The 13590-nt window shown below is 40.5% G+C and overlaps 1 protein-coding gene across 1 annotated transcript; it reads right to left on the reverse strand.

Annotated features, from left to right (window-relative positions):
* Positions 1–910: 910 nt before the first annotated feature.
* TRIM58 (tripartite motif containing 58) lies at positions 911–13182 on the reverse strand. Its single transcript, XM_046672152.1, has 6 exons — positions 12561–13182; positions 10079–10174; positions 7126–7356; positions 4646–4668; positions 4449–4549; positions 911–2027 (listed from the first exon to the last, which is right to left on the reverse strand). Exons 1-6 carry the CDS (start codon positions 12981–12983, stop codon positions 1438–1440), a joined length of 1464 nt encoding a protein of 487 aa, XP_046528108.1. The 5' UTR covers positions 12984–13182; the 3' UTR covers positions 911–1437.
* Between the last annotated feature and the right edge of the window lie 408 nt (positions 13183–13590).

Here is a 13590-nt window from a genome sequence, read left to right on the forward strand (position 1 = left end):
AAATAGAAGGTTACAATAAAAGGTATAAAGCAAAAAAAAAAAAAAAAAGTAAGGATCAATAAAGAGAGAAAGGGAGAAACAAACAGAAACAAAGCAAAAGACACAGAGGCAGAGAGAGAGAGAGAATGAGAGAGAAGGAAAATGAGGAGGAGAAACAGAATTATGGATCTGATGCTGGAATGATATCGGACTCTTCTGAGCCAATTTAAGAATTGCCATTTCGAATTCTTAATATATGGAAGACTTGCCATGAAAGGATATTAAAAGGAGTGAGAAATTATAATGAATGTATAAAAGTCTTTGTTTAATATAAAGTCTATTCATTTGAAGAAAGACTCATCAAGAAAGCGTATGGAGAGGTTATCTGGTGAAGTGTGTGCCCTGCAGGGGAAAGTGCCAGTGCAAAGGCCCTGAGGAAGGTGCTTGTTTCAGATATGCAAGGCTCAAAATGTAGCCAGTGTGGTGAAAGGAAGGAGATAGAGGGAGTATAATGAGAGACAGTGTCAGAGACTATTAATAAAAGAGGTGGCCCCCCTGCTACAGCTGAAACTTTAAGACACAGGGAATCCCTCATTCACATGTTGTTCCTTGCACTTTACTAATTTTCATTTCAAGGAGCCCTGTGAATAGAAATGAATCTCCTCCTTATTTCCATGTGTTGGTTAACATTCTGGCATCTGTCTTGTAAAGGTCACATTTTAGGATATATGAGCTCAGGTACCTCTGCTCTGAGAACTGCTCATTCTCCAAAACAAACACACACACACGGTACACTTTGGCCTCCTGAGGCCATGTTACTACTAGATTCTTCTCACTCTCAGCCACAATAATTAGGAAAGAAATGATGCAAATCAAGCCATCAACATCAAATTATCTTTACTCTACAGAATAAAGAAATGGTATCCAAATTCCAGTTGGTAAGCTGCCCGTGTACATGTGAACTTGGTGCTCCATTTTAATACGATCAGTTTCTGTCCTGTGTTCAAAGAAGTCTAATAAAAGACTCAGTTCAAAAAATAGAGATGGGGTAAAGAAATGGACATGGGAGATTTAATGATCTCAGGTGGTCCCTGAGAGACTGTGATGGAGAGAAAGCGTCCTTGGTTTTGGTGGCATTCCAACCTCAGTTATATCCCCTTGATGCCCAGAATAACTAATAAAGCAGCAAAAAACAATAATAATAAAAAAAAGAATGTATGGAGCCATTTGGAAAAAGAGTGATGAGAGTGCCCCATTTCTAAAATTATTATGTTCTACAATGCTCCTCCAAATGCAAATATTTCATATTTTCTGTTTTGTCCCTACGGGAAAATTTCCACAGCAATAAAGATTACAGTCATGATCTAAATGGGGGTATTTGTTGAAGCTTAGCATATTTGTATCCCCCACTCCACTCCAGGAAACTTTGCTAGGCTTAAAATTCTCAGGAACAGAATTTTAGGAATGATCGTCTCTAACACTAGAGGCAGAGTCAAGAAGACACCTGGATGCCCAATCTCCTGACTCCGCTTCTGTTATAGGTGGCAAGATAAGAGGCGTCGTGTCACAGATGAAAAAATAAGGTCTGAGGAGACCAGAGAACAGTTGGCTGAATGAGTAGATGTAAGACCCATTTGTGACATTGTAAAAGGAGATTTCGCCTGCTTCGTAGTCCAAGAAAATCCCAATTCGGCGAGGCCGTTCCAGGTGGAGGAGAGGCACTGACGGTGAGGCAAGGACCATATATTCATTCCCTTTCAGCAGCCACATGGCCCAGACCCCGTTCTCCGGAGACGGTGTGGCTTCCCCTTTTCTTGGCACGGTGTCTTGACAGACACCTAAACCCCACTCTGCTCTTTCTCCCACGACAACTTCCCAGTAATGCCTCCCTGATGAGAAGTTCTGCAAACCTAGGATACAAGGCCATGTGTCAAATCGCTCGGGGTTGTTGGGGACAACCTTCCACAGTTCTCCTTCCTGCACACTGCGCAGGTCAGCGGTCAAGAGGAGACTAGGGTGGGCCGTGGCAGGGTCCAGCTTTACATCGACTGTGGGAAGAATTTTGTGGGACATGTGAAAGGACAGAAAAGACTGGTAAAAACTTAGAAAGCCATGATATTGAGGAGAATAGTCACACTCTTCCTCAGTTTCCTCTCTCTAATAATTCCTGGAGAAAACAAAATAAGTATTTCACCTTGCAGGTCACTAAGGATATTCTTCATTACCTTCGGGTGTATTCCACTGCTGCCTCTTCTTAATTCAGGGCTCCTTATTGCTCCAGTAAAAACATAACGTTGATAATATGACAAACCAAGTGCATAATCATTTAGAACCCTTTCATCTACATCCAGAGCACTTGGGTACTCTTGGGAAGATCTTCCGCATTTAAAAATAAAATTTGCAGGGGCTGGCCCAGGGCAAGTAGTTAAAGACACCTCATATCTAATCCAACAGCAAGTTTTGCCAGCTCTACCTTCAAAATACACCAAGATTCTGTCCATTTCTCAGCACCTCCGGTACTACTACAATCATCTGATTGAATTATTGCAAAGGCTCCTAACTTCACACTTCAAACCTTGCCCATCTGTACTTTGTTTTCAATAAAGCATGCAGAGTGATCCCCACAGAACATTAATCCACTCATGCTATTCCTCTGTATACAACTTTTCATGACTTTCCTATTTGACTCAGAGGTAAAGCACCCTGTTCGCAGTGGCCTGCCTGGAGGGTCCTGCACTGTTGACTCTCCTCTCTCACTCTGCTGCAGCTGCACAGCCTCCTCATAGCTCCCGGAACACATCTTCCACACTTCCATCTCAGGCCTTGACACTCCTTCTTCCTGCTACTGGAATGCTCTCCTCCAGACAAGCTGTTTGCTAAGTTATCCTTTACTGGATGAGGTCTTCCTTGATCACCAAATTCAAAATTAGATGCTTTATCCCCAGAATTTCTGGTCACCCTTACCATATTTTGTTTTTTCAATATTCTGTATCATCTGACATTCTGTGTATTTTGAATAATTTAAATAAACATTTGTAACATGAAGCTGCAGATTTGTAGGATTTTTGTTGCCGTTGTTCAAAGATATATTCGAATGACTAGAAAAGTGACTGGCATAAAATAGACAATTTTGTTGAATTGATTAATTATTCAATTCAGTAAAAAGAAACAGGAAAACGAGGACACAGATTCTGAGAGTGTAATGACCTGCAACGATTCATGCAGTTAGTGTACATTCATCTGCCCATCAGAATGTGGATTAAATCACTGAATAGGACTGCTAATGTGGGTTTTCTCACTATGGGACGAGGTTGGTTCCCTGTAAGTAGTGAAACCACTATTTAGCCACTATTAGCCACTGTTTTCATTACTTGGTATAACTGGATTAAAAAAAGAAATTTTAATAATATTGAATATATACTGTTTTAAAGAATAACATAATCAAACCAAACAAATTAATTTATGACATTACAGTAATTCATATATAAAAATAATTGATTGAATATTTTTGGCTTTATTGACTCTCTAATTTAAGCAACTTATCAAATTAGATAATAAAATAAATCGAACTTCTTATTTGATACCCCACAATGTTTTCTTATTGATGATTTTTTACCCTTTTTAAAATATGTTTCATTTAGTCCTCCAAACAATAATTTTTTTCACATTTTATAAACAAGAAAATGGAGATTTATTGGAACTAATGTTATTCATATCACAGCTAATAAGAGATGAACTACACTTTCAAGCCCATTGTTCTAACCAAATGTAGCTTATGTGGATGTCAGTGACTCAGATATTCTTTAGGACTGATCACAAATATCCCAGTCCTCTTTCTTTTGGGCACAGAGCTCTCTCTTATGTCCCTTTATAGTTATTTTTTTGTTTTTTTTGAGGAAGATCAGCCCTGAGCTAACATCCATTGCCAATCCTCCTGAGGAAGATTGGCCCTGAGCTAACATCTGTGCCCATCTTCCTCTACTTTACATGTGGGGTGCCTGCCACAGCATGGCTTGATAAGCAGAGTATAGGTCTGCGCCTGGGATCCGAACCGGTGAACCATGGGCCGCCAAAGCAGAGTGCACAAACTCAACCACTACACCATCAGGCCGGCCCCTACCCTTATAGTTTTTTATGGCCATGCAACTCACTTCTATCAATAAAATCTTAAGGGAAGCCACATGGGCCACTTCAGTGTGGATGCCTTTAGGAGCAGTGCATGATTCACTGTAACCTTCCCTTTCCTATGGCTACCAGCAACAGGAAGGATGTGGATCTCTATCTGCACAGGTCCCACAGTGAGACACAATCCAATAATAAACCAATAACATGATCTCAGAATAAACCTTTGCTGATTTTAGCCCCTAAACTTTGGGTTCTGTTTGTTGATCTAGCCTGTAAGGTAACAAACTGCAATAACAGCCAATTTCCAGGCACTATAGTTCCCCAAGCTCTAAGATGCAACCTACCTTGGAACTTCCTCAACATTTCCCTCATGCCAGGGATACGACACATTGTCTTCAGCTCCATGGGGATGGTCTCTGGTTCCAGCCTTATAACACTCTCACTTCTGAGAAGAGCACAGAATCAATAGTTCTCAGTGGGGTTATCCACCAACCTCCTTGGACTATCCCAACCCCCTCTGTGATTCTGAAAGCGAACGTACCGGTTCAAGGCTCCTCTCACACCCTGAAAGCGAAAGAAAAACACAAGCAGGTGTGAGTTAAGTTCTCTAAACTGCTTTTGACACATTGGGGACAAACCACGACCATCTGTTGAGGAATTAGTAGAAATTGTTAACTATTAAGATAAAACTATAGGAGACGTGAATCTCTCTTAAGAAAAGCCAAAAATAGGCTGTCGTTGAATTTTCCTGTGAATTTAAAATGCTAGAATCAGTTTTCCTCTATTAGAATCGAATCAGATTACACAAGGTTTAGGTTAGTTCCTAGGATATCTACCAATTTAACTATTTTCTGAATTGATAATTCTGACATTTGGATATATTAACAAAGAGGTACCTTCTGCACCAAATAGATGCACCAGGTAGATGGAATTAGGGTAAAAACAGATCCTAAACATCTGCATAATTTGAGAAACAGTGAAAGGTATAGACACAAAACATTACTTTCAATGTCTCTGTAAGAAAACCCCAAATTCCTCATTCTCTGAACCAACACACCATAGCTGTGGACTCATATGTGAGTGTTACTTAAGTGGATAAAATTAGAAGTCATCAATATCTGGCAGCAGTTTATCTCAAAGTAGATTATTAAATAAATCACCTGCATTATATTTCCCCTCTCCCTCTAAAAATAACCACTTGTCAGATTAATTTTTAAAAACAAGGAAATGATTAGTTTTACTTTTTATGGGAATGGCAGGCCTTGGTCTTGGCCACTGGGGGTAAAGTGTAGCTCATGATACTGGGGAAGAAAGAAAAAGGTAGGTATAAAAATGGAAGTAAATTATTTAAGAATATATTCTCCCTAAGATTTGCATTATAAATCATTTTAACATTTATTTGGTGCTAATAAATGCTCGTTTTAAATGTTGTGTTTTGAGATACAGTAAGATAAGATAATGAATGTTATTATTGAAAATGCTGAAGTTCCTCTGTGTATTTACTGTCTGGAATTTGGAAAATTAATTCCTTTCTGACTCTTAGTTTGCTCACAAGGAAACTGGCATAACAATAACAATAATAATGATAATAATAATTTTTTACTTATATATAGCTATATTGAAGATAAAATTGGACAAATTAACTACAAATGCTTTGTAAATTCCTTCATTTAATGACCCTCACTATGTGCCCAGTGCTGATTAGTCACTGTACTTGTATGAGGATATGAATTGTTTTTTTAAAGATAATCTAATTTTTTATTTATTTATTTATTTATTAAAGATTTTATTTTTTTCCTTTTTCTCCCCAAAGCCCCCCGGTACATAGTTGTATATTCTTTGTTGTGGGTCCTTCTAGTTGTGGCATGTGGGACGCTGCCTCAGCGTGGTTTGATGAGCAGTGCCATGTTCGCACCCAGGATTCGAACCAACGAAACACTGGGCCGCCTGCAGCGGAGAGCGCGAACTTAACCACTCTGGCCATGGGGCCAGCCCTGAATTTTTTTTTTTTTTGAGGAAGGTTAGCCCTGAGCTAACATCTGCTGCCAATCCTCCTCTTTTTGCTGAGGAAGACAGGCTTTGAGCTAACATCCATGACCATCTTCCTCTACTTTATATGGGGGACGCCTACCACAGCATGGCTTTTGCCAAGAGGTGCCATGTCCACACCTGGGATCCGAACTAGCGAACCCCTGGCCACCAAGAAGTGGAATGTGCGAATTTAACCGCTGCGCCACTAGGCCAACCCTGAGGATATGAATTATTTAGTTCAGAAACCCCTGAATAGGTGATTGAGGATGAGATAGAATGAAGTGTGCCCAGAAAATTTTTATTGTAGTGGGTTCTATCATGATAACATACATCCATCAATGACAACTCTTCCAATTCACTTGGGATCTTAATGCCTTAATGGAGAATTAAAAACAAATATTTCCTTTTCCCTGTTATTTGTCTGCTCTAGAATCTCAAACAGATTGTGAGCAAGCTGCATGGAGCCCATGTAATTCCTTCCCATTGTGCCTGGAATAGGCATGCAATAGGGGCAAGGAAATTAGCATGTACCTTAAAATTTAACATTAAAATTTCAAGCTAGACAATTTCAAACATTATTCACATGCTTGGCTATTGACTGAAACAGGTTACCAAAGACTTTTTGGACTGGCCATCACTGAATATAGCAATCGAGTCATTTACAGATCGACTGTGAGGTTTTAAGAAGTGTTTTTCAGCCAACGTAGTGCATGTTGTCCTTTTCCTGTTTAGTCTTACGTAAATCATCAAATTAATTTTAATTTTTAAAAATATTTAGGTTTTTGTCTTCAATACGAACTATTTTATATGATTCTCCAGGGTTCCTTCTGATTCTGATGGTAGGATTTAGAATTAAGATGCCTTCCAAGAAAGTTCTAGGATGCCCTTTTCCTAAAGAGCATAAATGCCTAAACGGTTTTTCTCTGAAAGGTGCTGTCTGCCCCATTGGTCTCACATCCACCCTCGCTTCCCCCAGGCACCCAGCCTCACCTCCAGCAGACCCAGGGCTGGGCGCTGGCACCTCTCCTCCAGCTCCTCAGCCAGCTCCTTCAGGGCCCTGCTCTGCTGGACTAGCCGGCTCTTGCTCTCCCGCAGCTTCTGCAGAGTGGCTCGCTCCTCCTCCTCCAGCCGCCTCAGTTGCAGTAACTCCTCCTGGGCCAGGAAGCCTCGATACTTCTCAAACTCCAACCTGAAGCGCTGCCTCCGCATTTCCACTTTCTCCTGGAGTGACACAGTGGATCAAATCAACAGTGACGGGGGCACAGCGTCTGGCTTCCACCTTTGTGTATGGGAGGGTGAAGCTGGGGAAGGCAATGTCCCGAGTGATCTCAGCTCCATAACTCTGCAAACTGACTGGGTGCCTTTTAACAACATGCAGAAACCAGAGGCCACTCATATGAGAAGCAGCCTGGTAGAGTTCTCAAACTCAGAACTTGAGAAAGACTGTTGGGTTTGGGTTCCCATTTTGCCATGGACTTGGGGACAAGGCACTTTTATATTCAAGTTTCAGTACCATACATAAAATGTGAGAAAGAAGAGCACGGGAATCAGAATTAAATGTCTATTAAACTCTTGAGCAAAGTGAGCAGCATAGAGTACTTGCACAATAGCAATTAAAATTTACTATTAGAATAGTCACTGAAATGAGCGTTGTGTAGGTACAATTGAATTACGAAAAAAGATTAGAGAGACGTGGATTTAGAAATGTGAATAAGAAAAGGCTTCGAGATTAGAAAATGTGAACATTCCTTAGTAATACAGTAATCTTAAAACCATAAGGCTAATCTTTTCTGCAGAGCCAAGAAAGAACTAAGTGATCCTCAGGCCACTTACTGCAGAGTTAACTTCAGGGAATGAATTCTGATTTCTACCCAAATCTCACATCTACAATTTTTGGATAGGCCTAAGGAAGATATTTTGCTACAGCATTATTATACATAAATTTTATCCTCTTGAGACTGGTATCCAGAAAACTAGCTTTCAACTGAGTATAAGAGGCAAATTATTCTCTCACAGTCTCTCTACATTTTGGATTCCCTGGTCCATTATTAAACATTATAACATCTTGGTTTGATTAAACAGCATAAGCTACCACCTTAAAAAAAATTTTAAGGGGCTGGTCTGGTGGTGTAGTGGTTAAGTTTGCATACTCTGCTTCAGCAGCCCAGGGTTCACAGGTTCAGATCCCAGGCATGGACCTACACGCTGCTCATCAAGCCATGCTGTGGTGGTGTCCACATACAAAATACAGGAAGACTGCTGCATATTTTAGCTCAGGGCCAGTCTTCCTCACCAAAAAAAAAAAAAAAAAAATTAATGATGGTTTATGAATCCCAAGAGAGTCATCTCCTTCCTCCAATTACCTGCCTCTACCTCTTTCTACCACTTTCTAAACCACTAGATTCATAGAATTCTGACTTCGTTAAAAACAAACAGCTCTGAATTCCATATTCAGATCTGAAAGGTACAACTCATGTAGTTTCTCCCCCATGTTGGAGGCTGGGCTATTGAGGAGTGAGGCCAATAACTCAGTCATTGAAAAAGAGTGCAGTTATCTTCGGGGCATGACGGATAGTGTGGGAAGAAGGGATTTGGGTGCACTTCTTTCTCTTACATCATCCTTTTGAGTACTACAATTATATCTACAGATAGAGAAAGGAGAAGGGATTTTGTAGAATTTAGAGTTCATTTTATTAAACCCATGCCTATCACATATGGCTCACACGAATACCTTCTCAATGGTAAAGATCACGCAAGTTTATTTGGCTTAGCACAGGAATTTAGCATCATCTCTACTTTAGAGTAATCAGTGGAAGTTTTAAAAACATGCGAGAACCAAGACCTTGGACATGGAGTTTCTGATTTTGTAAATCAAGTAAGAATTAAAAACAATTGACTTGGATTATTAGCCTAAAAAGAACAAAAATTATCAATAAATGTTTAGCTTTACATATAAATATATAGCTGTGGCAAAAGATAAGACATGTCAGAAGACAAATGTAGCAAAAATGGTCCCTATGGAAATAACTGTCTGAGGATAGAGTATAAGACAATTTTCAAGGAAAGAATTAGGAAAATGTAAAAAATTATCAGAGAAGAAGGGTTGTTTGGAGCAGAATAAAGAATAGAAATATTTTATAAAATAATTTCTCTCTCTTATATAAGTATAGTATGTTTTACATATAATTTCTATATATAGTTTCTCAGTCTAGACCCTACTGATATTGGCCAGGTTATTCTTTGTTGTGAGTTTTGGGGGGCTGTCCTGTGCACTGTAGGGTATTTAGCAGCATTCCTTGCCTCGCTCTACCCATTAGATGCCAGTAGCATGCCCACCCACCTCCAGTTGTGACAACTAAAAATATCGACAGATATTGGAAAATGTCCCTTCGAAGGCAAAACCTCCCAGACTGAGAACCATACTGTGTGTGTGTGTGTGTGTGTGTGTGTGTAAATGGGTAAGAGAAAAAAGGAGCTGATGAAGTATAGAAGAGAGATTATGTACATGGATGGCTGAAAATTCCGATTATCCTCCTCTATGTAAGATGACCACTATTAGCTGTATTTCATCAACATCAATGCTATGAAATATTTCTTATTTCATTCACCTGACATACATATTTTTGAAACTCATATTGGCAGTAGGAGACTTTGCTCGAGGTACCAGGAATGCATCAGTGAGTTTCAGTGAGATCAAGATCAGCAAAGCTATTAATAATTTGGGTCCGGGTAGTGCTGGTAGTGTTAGAGATAAAAAGAACACAGATGCACAATTTAATTTGAGGGGATGGGCTATCCAGGATGACACTGAGAAGTTTTCCTTGAGCGCCTACGTAGATAGAACAAAAGTTTGGAGCAGGCAAGATGGCTGAAGAATGATTTAATGACTCAAATTTTTATTCTTCAGACAGGCAAGCCTCCTGAAGCCCCAATATGCTCTTACCTTCCAAATGACAGTTTTCTTCCCCACATTGGCCTCCTGAGTCAAGGCCTCCTCCATCTCTTCCTTCACATGTTCCAGGGCCATCTGGAGCTTTACCTGTTTGGGAAGATATGCTGAAACACTACGGATGCCCTCATCCAGTACCGAACCAACCAGGTGTGTCAGGAAATATAAGGATCAACTGAAACAGGCCCCAGCAAGCACATAAAAACATTCAACTTCATTCATAACTAAATTAAGCATAAATATATTTTTAAATGTCAATAGTAGAGACAATCAAAGATTTATTTAAAATTATGTTCATTGCAGAATTAAAATAGTAAAACTATTAACTAACCAAAATGGTAAAAATAGGTAAGAAAAATTTATTTTACATTAACAGGATGGAATTAAAATAAAGTATTGCAGAATACTTAATAACAAGAAATGCTCACAATTATAAAGTCAATTAAAATAAGTACATTTTATGTAATGTGACCCAAATTTTGAAAAAAAAGTGCTTGTAATGAATATAAAAAAACTAGGCACAGAGCAACGAAAATGTTCAGTAGATGAAACCTCATCTACTAATGCTTGGTTGAAAAGTGATGTTATCTCTTGTATCTATGTATTTCAACTTTCTAAAATTATTTATTACTTTATAATCAGAAAAGTGTTTATTATTACTTGGCCAGAAGAAACCTTGTTAGTATTTATTAAATGAAAAAGAAATACAGAACATTGTAAATCTCACAAGGAGTAAAAAAATAATTTAATGGAAATTAAATCTCCTTTCAACCCTATGACCCCTGCTAGAGGTAAACACATATATTTTATTTACAAAGAACACACGCAAAGATAGACACATACACACATTTTTAAACTCTAGTCAAAGTCATTCAATAAGTCTCAGAAAGAGTAGAAAAAAAACCCAAAAACTGTTATCAAAATCATTCAATAAGTCCTACATACCAATTATTTTTAAAAAGAGATATTGTAATGTCATGCATATAAAAAGCAGTATAATTCATGGGAGCATTTAACACGACAAGGGAAGTGGTATTTGCTTTAGTGTTTGCAAGGAAGAAAACACGTTGACATTTATAGATGGAGAAAAACTCCCTCAGAGAAAAGAAACTGTGAGCAAAGGGAGGAGGTGAGAGCAGTGTGTCCTGTTTGGGGACAACAGTGATTAGGCTACTTTTACTTGGTCTTATGGTTGGTTAAGACAAGAGCTGTGGAATCAGAACATAGGGCCTCAGAAAATCTTGACTGACAGGCTAAGGAGTTTGGAATATACTTCTTTGGTATTTAATTGAAGGGCTACTGAAATACAGAGAAATTCTCTAAAAATATTACACTAGCCACGCTAGTGTATCTATATGGTACTTCCTGGATAAAAAGAAGGCAGGAGCATACTGCAAAAGTCTAGCTAGAATATAGCTAGCAGCTGAGTTTTGTAGATGACAACCAAAACCACGAAGTAAAACTAAAAGAGATATTTTCAGGTAGATCCAGAGGGAAGTTGAGGGCGGGAAATAGCCCAAACCTTGATTTAAAACAATCGAAGTTAAAAAATAAAAATAAAAATTTTAAGAAAGTTAATATGTATTTGCAATTAATTTCACTGTGATAGCACTTTAAACATGTCAGTAGCTTAAACATGACTTTGGCCTTCTTTGTGTTACCAGCGGTTCCAGGTGTTGGGAATCTAAACGTGTTCAGAACATGCCCCAAACTTTTGAAGACCACAAGTCGGGAGAATTCTATTTATAGAGTTTCACCAACGTTACTTTTGGGGGCCAAATACTCCAGGATGAGGCACCTCTTCATTGAATATGCTCACATTATAAGTTCCCAGATATTTGTTGAATATAGAACTGGCCTGTGCACTTAGCTGCTGGATTCCCACTTCAGGGTACACACGCACTGAAAGGCTTTAAATGTGAACATAGCCGTGTGCCCGCTCAGAAGCTATTCTTAACAAATGCTCAAACCCAGAGTTATTTTGGTAACAATTTTAACGTAAGATGAACACCATGAAAAAGCAAGCTATTATACAAATGATAGTTATTTGTTTACTGTAAAAAATGTACACCTGTAACCAAGAACCAATTGGACAACACAGCCCTCCATACCAGAGCTCCAGCCGTAGCATCCAGACCATCAGCATCAGGATAAATGAGACCAGCATAAAATTAAGGACCAGGGAAGGCTTCGTGGGAGAGGGGGCCAGTCTAAAACAATGAGTGAGTCTGGGCTTCTGAACAGGAGTTCTAAAAAGGGGGTTACCGCGGAGCAAAGTCAAGCAGACCTCAACTTGAATGTGAGCTGAGGGAGGCGGGCGCAGAGCTATTCAGATCAGGTGACATCATTTGGTTCTGTCTCTGGGCAAGGCACTTAACACCTCTGGCTCAGCTGCTCCTCTGTTAAAGTAGCATTTCCGGACCCCGAATCAGGGACCTCCACCCCTGCCCTGCGGAGCGCTCGCAGCGGCTCTCACCTGGTAGCACCTGGCGGCCTCCTGCAGCGGCTTGGTGTGGTGGCTCCTGTGCTCAGGGGTGGTGTCACAGATCCAGCACAGCGCCACCTGGTCCTCCTCGCAGAAGCAGCTCAGCTCCTCGCCATGCCGGGGGCAATGGCGCACCCCGGCGAGCCCGGCGCCCAGCCCCAGCTGCCGCACGCTGTCCACCAAGCTGGCCAGTTGCCTGTTGGGCCTGAAGCTGTCCATCCCAAAGGGACCCCGGCATTGCGGACAGGCATACAGGCCACCCTGCGTGCTGTCCGACTTCTCGCAGAACTCGGAGATGCACCTGAGACAGAAGCTGTGGCCACAGTCCACGCTGACCGGGTCCTGCAGGAAATCCAGGCACACAGGGCACCTGGCCTCCTCGCGCAGCCGCTCGCCGGGCGCCTCCGAGGCCATGGCCAGCAGGGCCTCGCCTGGCCCAGCCGATAGCTGCTCTGCCTTCCCCAGCTACCCACGCTATCTCTCCTCGTGGTCTGGCACAGAAGGGAGGAACCCCAGAGCCTCAGGAGAAGCAGGCACAGGACGGGTTTTATCCTCTGGCTCGGCTTCAAGAGTCCAAATGAGCCACTCCCAGTGAAAAGTTACAACTCAGACACCCTAAACCACAAGGATAAAATTAACATTCTCGGAACCCTGGCCTCCCAGGAAACAACATTTCTAACGAAATCTTTCATAGTGCACCTTAACGGAGCCTCTACTCTCTTATTTTCACTGTTACTAAATTTGGAGAATTGCTGAGCTCCTTCCCTCCATAATTTTCTGAATTCCCCTCCCCCCCAGCCCGTGGCCTTCTCCTCATACAGCATGATGATTTCTTAAGATCTTTTTCCAAACTTCAGTTTTTCTACCTCCTGTTAATTAGCTCATGACAAAGAAATGAGTAGATGAGTTGATAAGGAGCTGCCTGAATAGATGAGTGCATAATAATGATAAGTCTGTAGGCAAGCAACAATTCAGAACATTTAAATAAACATCTGGCCCTGTTCCGTGAGGGCCTTAGAAT

The sequence above is a fragment of the Equus quagga genome, chromosome 9 (assembly GCF_021613505.1).
Source record: "Equus quagga isolate Etosha38 chromosome 9, UCLA_HA_Equagga_1.0, whole genome shotgun sequence".
Taxonomy (NCBI): Eukaryota; Metazoa; Chordata; class Mammalia; order Perissodactyla; family Equidae; genus Equus; species Equus quagga.